Genomic DNA, 6000 nt, shown 5'->3' with positions numbered 1-6000 from the left:
AGCAGAAGAGTCTTGTGAGCAAAAATTATACTTTGTGAGCTACTATATAGTGCTCTGGGACCCTCCTTCCTGAGCTGAGACAAAAATGTGTGAGCTGGAGGCTAAAAATCTGTGAGCGAGCTCATGCTAACTCAGCTTCGAGGGCACACTGGCTAAGACTGGATGAAGGCAATTTGGAAACCTGTGGTCACATACAGCTCTCAACTCATAGGGTTGCCAAGTCCCCCTCCCCCCAGCCTCTGGCGGAGGACTAGTTTCACGAACGCTTCATGTGCACAGCATGATGACATCAGCTGTGAGTGATGTCATCACTCCAGCGACACCGTGCGCTGGCCACTCTAGGTGTTTCTGGGAAAACTCTGTGGTTTTCCTGGACACTCTAGCATTTTGGGAGGAAAAAATTGTATGGTACCTATGCGGAAAACTCTATGGTCATCGTGCTGGCAGTGTCGGGAGGTTCCCCCCGCCAGCCCAGTGTGGTTCCCCCCGCCCGAACCAGGGGCTTGGCAGCTTAACAACTCAAACTAATTCAATATTCAACACATCATCAGTGACTTCCAACCCCTACTCTACCGGATAATGCCAGTTCCCTTTCACAAGTATTGGGGGGCAGTGTTCCCTCAAGGCTGAGTTAGCGTGAGCTAGCTCACAGGTTTTTGGCCTCCAGCTCACACATTTTTATCATGGCTGAGGAAAAATTGCCCCGGGGCAAACTAATTTAGCCAGATTGCATGCTCACAACTTTAATCCCAGTAGTTCATGAAGTAGAATTTTTGCTCACAAGACTCCACAGCTTAGAGGGAGCATTGCTGGGGGGAGGCACAAACCTTTTCTTGCCCACAGATAGCCCCCCTCATTCTTAAACAACGCCTCACCCACAATGATGCAACACTGGGGATGTTTAGCCTGGAGAGGGGGCGGCTGAGAGGTGACATGATCACCATCTTCAAGTACTTGAAGGGCTGTCCTATAGAGGATGGTGAGGAATTGTTTTCTGTGGCCCCGGAAGGTAGGACCAGAACCAATGGGTTGAAATTAAATCAAAAGAGTTTCCGACTCAACATCAGGAAGAACTTCCTGACCGTTAGAGTTGTTCCTCAGTGGAACAGGCTTCCTCGGGAGGTTAGATGGCCATCTGAAAGCAATGAAGATCCTGTGAATTTAGGGGGGAGGTGTTTGTGAGTTTCCTGCATTGTACAGGGGGTTGGACTAGATGACCCTAGAGGTCCCTTCCAGCTCTATGATTCTATGATCTAATTTGAACATGGACACTGGCACCAGAGCTTGCAATAAACCCAGTTGCCAACTCTGCCGCCACATACACTCAGACAGCACAGCCACTGGACCCAAGAACATCGACGACAACATCTCAGGCTCATTCACTTGCTCATCTTCTAACACGGTGTATGCCATTAAATGCCAACAATGCCCATTCCTAGCCTTTTTACATATACCCATCTAGGGTTGCCAACGCTGGGTTGGGAAATACCTGGGGATTTTTGGGCGGTGGAGCCTGAGTAGGATGCGGTTTGGAGAGGGGAGGGGCTTTAGTGGGGTGCAACGCCACAGAGTCAACCTTACAAAAAGGTTATTTTCTCCAAGCAGACTGACCTCTGTTGCTTTCAGCGTTTAGAGACCCTTCGCCATTTGCAATGAGGCAACTTAAGAGTTAGGACCTTTAAGATTTATTTATTTACTTAACTTATATTCCTCCTAGCTCCCCAGCGAGGACACAAAGCAGCTGCCATCGTTCTCCTCTCCTCCGTTTTATCCTCACAACAACCCTGGGAGACAAAGTTAGAGTCCAGGGGCACCTTTAAGACCGACCAAGTTTTATTCCGGTTGTGAGCTTTCACGTGCAACTTTGGTGGTCTTAAGAAGAAGATATTGGATTTACATCCTGCTCTATACTCTGAATCTCAGAGCAGCTCACAATCTCCTTTACCTCCCTCCCCCCCCCAACAGACACCCTGTGAGGTAGGTAGGCCTGAGAGAGCTCTCACAGAAATTGCCCTTTCAAGGACAACGCTGCGAGAGCTATGGCTAACCGATGGCCATTCCAGCAGCTGCAAGTGGAGGAGTGGGGAATCAAACCCGGTTCTCCCAGATAAGAGCTATGGCTGACCCAAGGCCATTCCAGCAGCTGCAAGTGGAGGAGTGGGGAATCAAACCCAGTTCTTCCAGATAAGAGCTCAGGCACTTAACCACTACACCAAACTGGTTCTCAGATGCTATTGGACTCTAACTCTGTCACACTGCTTCAGACCAACATGGCTGCCCACCTGAATAACCCCGTGAAGTAGGTTACGCTGAGGGGGCGAGACTGGCCCAAGAGGTCACCCCGCAAGCTTCCATGGTACAGTGAGGATTCGCACCTGGGTCTCACATTTCCAAATTGGACACTTTAACCACTACACCACAGCAGCATGGTCATACACATTCCCCGTCTCTCTTAAGCAACCCATATCTATAAAACAAAAGCGCAACCATGTGTTTCATGTCTTTAATAATTTATATGAAAAGATGAGTAAATGAGCAGATTGCCATTAGAAATATTTTGCTTTTTTAAAAAAGACTAGAGAATTCCCCTGCATTAAAAAAAAAACACCCCATCCATGCCCACCGAAAGTGCAAACCGGAAGTGCTCTTCTCGTAAACTTCAGTGCAGAAGGTCCAGTTTTAACACAGTTCTAACTCAGACAACTCGCCCCTTTGTGAAACATCCCTATTATCAAAGCCACAGAGATCATCCAATTCTTTTTTTTTAAAAAGGGCAACTTAAAAAAATAAAAGACCACAGTCAATTGCATACAAAAAGTAGTTTTCACAGTAAAGGTTACACTTAAGAAAAGGGACGTCTTTTCCAGCCAGACACCCACAATAAGCAGCTCTTCTTGTAGCGACACTTGATAAAAACTTGGCAGAACGCTGCAATTTTGGCCAGTCCCACTGGCAGCTGTGAACCATCGCTCTCCATAGCCAGTGATCTTCCACTGCGCTCTTTTGCTCGTCTCTCCATGGCAGTGCCTCCAGGCACCAAAACAACCATCACCGGTTCTGTACAAGGAAGAGCCTAGGAACAGCTGTTTTTGACTTACAGCTGCTGACTCTCCAGCTGTTCCAACCTGAAGTATAAACTGGAGCAGCAGCTCCTGGCAGGGGCATGCACTGGGCACAGAGAAAGCACCAGCGTAGGCCTCAGAACGATTCCAACGCCCTGCCACGGGACTTGCAGATCTCTGCCTGCCCATCAATTCAACAGGCAGCTCACACAACCAATTAGCCTCAGCCACATCGGCCGTCTTAGCAGGTGAAAAGCTCATCAAAGATCTATGTTATCACAGGACAGCGGAACTGCCAATTTGCACTGTGGTCAACCGCACTGAATTAAACGTGTTCTGGCCATCCCAGCAGTCCAGAGTCTTCAGTATCAACAGCACCCTCTCACAGGTCAAAGAGCTTGCTTAGGTTGCCAAGGGAGGGCCCCCTGTTGTCGCTTTGGCGTCGGACCATGATCTAGCCGGCCAGTTTCTAAAGAGCAGTAACCAGCTGTCCCCCATTGCTGAAAGAGTGCTTTGTCACAGACATCTCAGCGTTGTCCTGCTGTGAAATCGCTCTGGGAACTCTTCACAGATAAGACTATCTTGGTGGAAGCTGGCAATTCCTGACACGGTTCGTGGAACTGCAGTTATGAGGGGAATGTTCTGTGGAGCAAATAAAATTTTGGGGAAAGTCAAGCTTTTGTGTCACACCTTGTGGGTAATGTTTTCCATAAAGCCAGAGAGAAGGACACTCTACAGCAGGGGTGGCTAAACTGTGGCTGCACACATATTGTGTGGTTCTCAAAGTCCACCCCACCCCATCAGCCTTTTGGAGGAGGTATTTTCTCACTTTAAATCACTTCTCCAAGTCAGCTGGCGGCATGCAAAATGCACTTAAAGTTAAAACTTTGACTGAACATTGTTATTTTGCTGCTCTGAGAGATTTTCTGAGGTAAAAAGAGAAGAGATTGTTCTTTAAACTTCTGGCCTCTGAGCTACCAGGTGCTGTGGGGGGTGCCAGAGAGCTTGACCTGATGACCAGCACTCCAGCTCCTAGGTCTGCTCCCCATCAGGGCAAAGGTCAGGCCCAGAATGGGAGCAGGTGTCCTTCAGAGCTGACTCTGCCATCCTCCAGATGAGGGGTGTCGAAATCATTTGTTATGAGGGCCAGATCTGACATAAATGAGACCCTGCCAGCCATGTTGGGCCGGGTCATGTGTGTACCTATTTAAGATTAGGTAGTAGAGATATAAATTTTATAAAGGACACAGAAGGAAGAGAGGTTGGCTCAGTAACTCTGCTGGATGATTGAGAAAGCCTGGCAAAGCAAGCTATCCCTCCCCCTCCCTTCCTCCCCAAGGGAGGAGCCTCAGCCAATGGAGAAAATAGAGGCTTTGCTCAGTAGATTGATTGAGCAAGCCTGGCAAAGCTGTTATGCAGAAGGAAGCAAGAGAGGAGAAGAAAGCTGACGACAGCCAGCTGCTCGGGGGGGGGGGGAGAGGCTGATAGGAGCCCCCAGGTCACATGTTTGACACCCCTGCTCCAGATGTTCCTTCCACCTTTGGTTCTTTCACTCCTGCATTTTACCACAGGCTAAACAATCACAGAACTCTCCACTGAGTCCTGGTGTTCAGTTCTCCTTACATTCCTGCTCAGTGAAAGTGGCTCTTAGTGATTCTTACAAAAATTGACTTGAGGGCCAAACCAAAGCGAGAGTAATTATGTAATGGTCAAAATCAGGCAGTTGAGTCTAATGTGGCCCTTTTGTTTCCTAAGCAGATGAAGCCTGAAAGGGGTGGTCTGGAATCAGAAGAAATGCTGTTCTGGAACCACTTTATAGATCTCCTTACAATGATTTTTGGCATCTGAAGTGAGAATTAAGGCCAAATAAATAAATTAACCTATTGGTCGTCCTTTCCAACTACAGTGGACATCGCAAATTGTAAATTCGTCACTTACTTTGAGGGCGGAAGCACCGCAACTTCCAGTTGTTTTGGTTGTATTCCGTCAGATAAATCCTAAAAAAAGGGAAAACAAACTGGCTGAACCTATTTTAAAGAAACGGAACCCTTTCAAAATATTAGGAAATATCCAATGGCGAAAAGAAAAGAAAAGAAAAGAAAAGAAAAGAAAAGAAAAGAAAAGAAAAGAAAAGAAAAGAAAAGAAAAGAAAAGAAAGAATACATAAGCAAGCGATGCAGATCAATCCATTTCTGCCCACAGCAAGAGACACGGTGGCTTTAACTCTGCTCACGACGTGAAATCATTAAATAAACAGGATTTGGTAAGTCACCAAATTGTACCTCATGGTTTAGGAGGTTAGAGCGTATCTCCCTTATTTTCTTTATGGTCGTCAGGTTTTCACAGATTATTATTCTTTAATTACCTCATTAAGCCAGTGCCGGATGCCACCCAGGAAAAGAATGGTTCTCTTTTCTTTCCGCTCTTTCTCTACTGTATATATTTATTAAAAGAAGCAAGAACACAAGCCTACATCCTCAAAAGTCTCACAATGGTTAGAAAAATACATACGGTCGACTCCAGTGTTCCCTCTAAGCTGAATTAGTGTGAGCTAGCTCACAGTTTTTTAGCCTCTGGCGCACACATTTCTGCCTTGACTCAGGAAAAATGGCCCCAGAGCAAACTAATCTGTGCAGTGGCTTACAACTTTAATGCCAGTTGCTCACAAAACAGAATTTTTGCTCACATGACACTACAGCTTAGAGGGAACATTGGACTCCCATCTTTATATCTACTGTTCCAAAACAAGTCCACTGTTCAAGAAACTTGGGGGGCGTGGCGTCGCACGCATAGGGAATGGACGCCTGAAAACAGAGCTCCTTACTTACCCCTGCCAAATCCACTTAAGCAAGCGCCCAGCGTTGTTGTTTGTTTTCTTTTTTTTCTTTAATTAGTATGGGAACAGTAGATGGTCAAAAATCCAGATCAAAAAGAAACC

The 6000-nt window shown here is 46.6% G+C and overlaps 1 protein-coding gene across 2 annotated transcripts in view; it reads right to left on the bottom strand.

Moving 5' to 3' along the window:
• Positions 1–2489: 2489 nt before the first annotated feature.
• LOC132578361 (palmitoyltransferase ZDHHC11-like) overlaps positions 2490–6000 on the bottom strand; it is a 67749-nt gene continuing 64238 nt past the window's right edge. For both annotated transcript variants that reach the window (XM_060248305.1, XM_060248306.1), the window contains exons 8-9: positions 5001–5059; positions 2490–3704 (exon numbers count right to left, since the gene is read on the bottom strand). In XM_060248305.1, coding sequence (XP_060104288.1) covers positions 3689–3704; positions 5001–5059 — 75 coding nt within the window. In that variant the 3' untranslated portion in view covers positions 2490–3688. The remainder of the gene's footprint in view (positions 3705–5000; positions 5060–6000) is intronic.

Source organism: Heteronotia binoei, chromosome 10 (genome assembly GCF_032191835.1).
Source record: "Heteronotia binoei isolate CCM8104 ecotype False Entrance Well chromosome 10, APGP_CSIRO_Hbin_v1, whole genome shotgun sequence".
In the NCBI taxonomy this organism is placed as follows: Eukaryota; Metazoa; Chordata; class Lepidosauria; order Squamata; family Gekkonidae; genus Heteronotia; species Heteronotia binoei.
The sequence above is the reverse complement of the archived record's forward strand: the minus strand, read 5'-3'. Positions and strand labels throughout refer to the sequence as shown.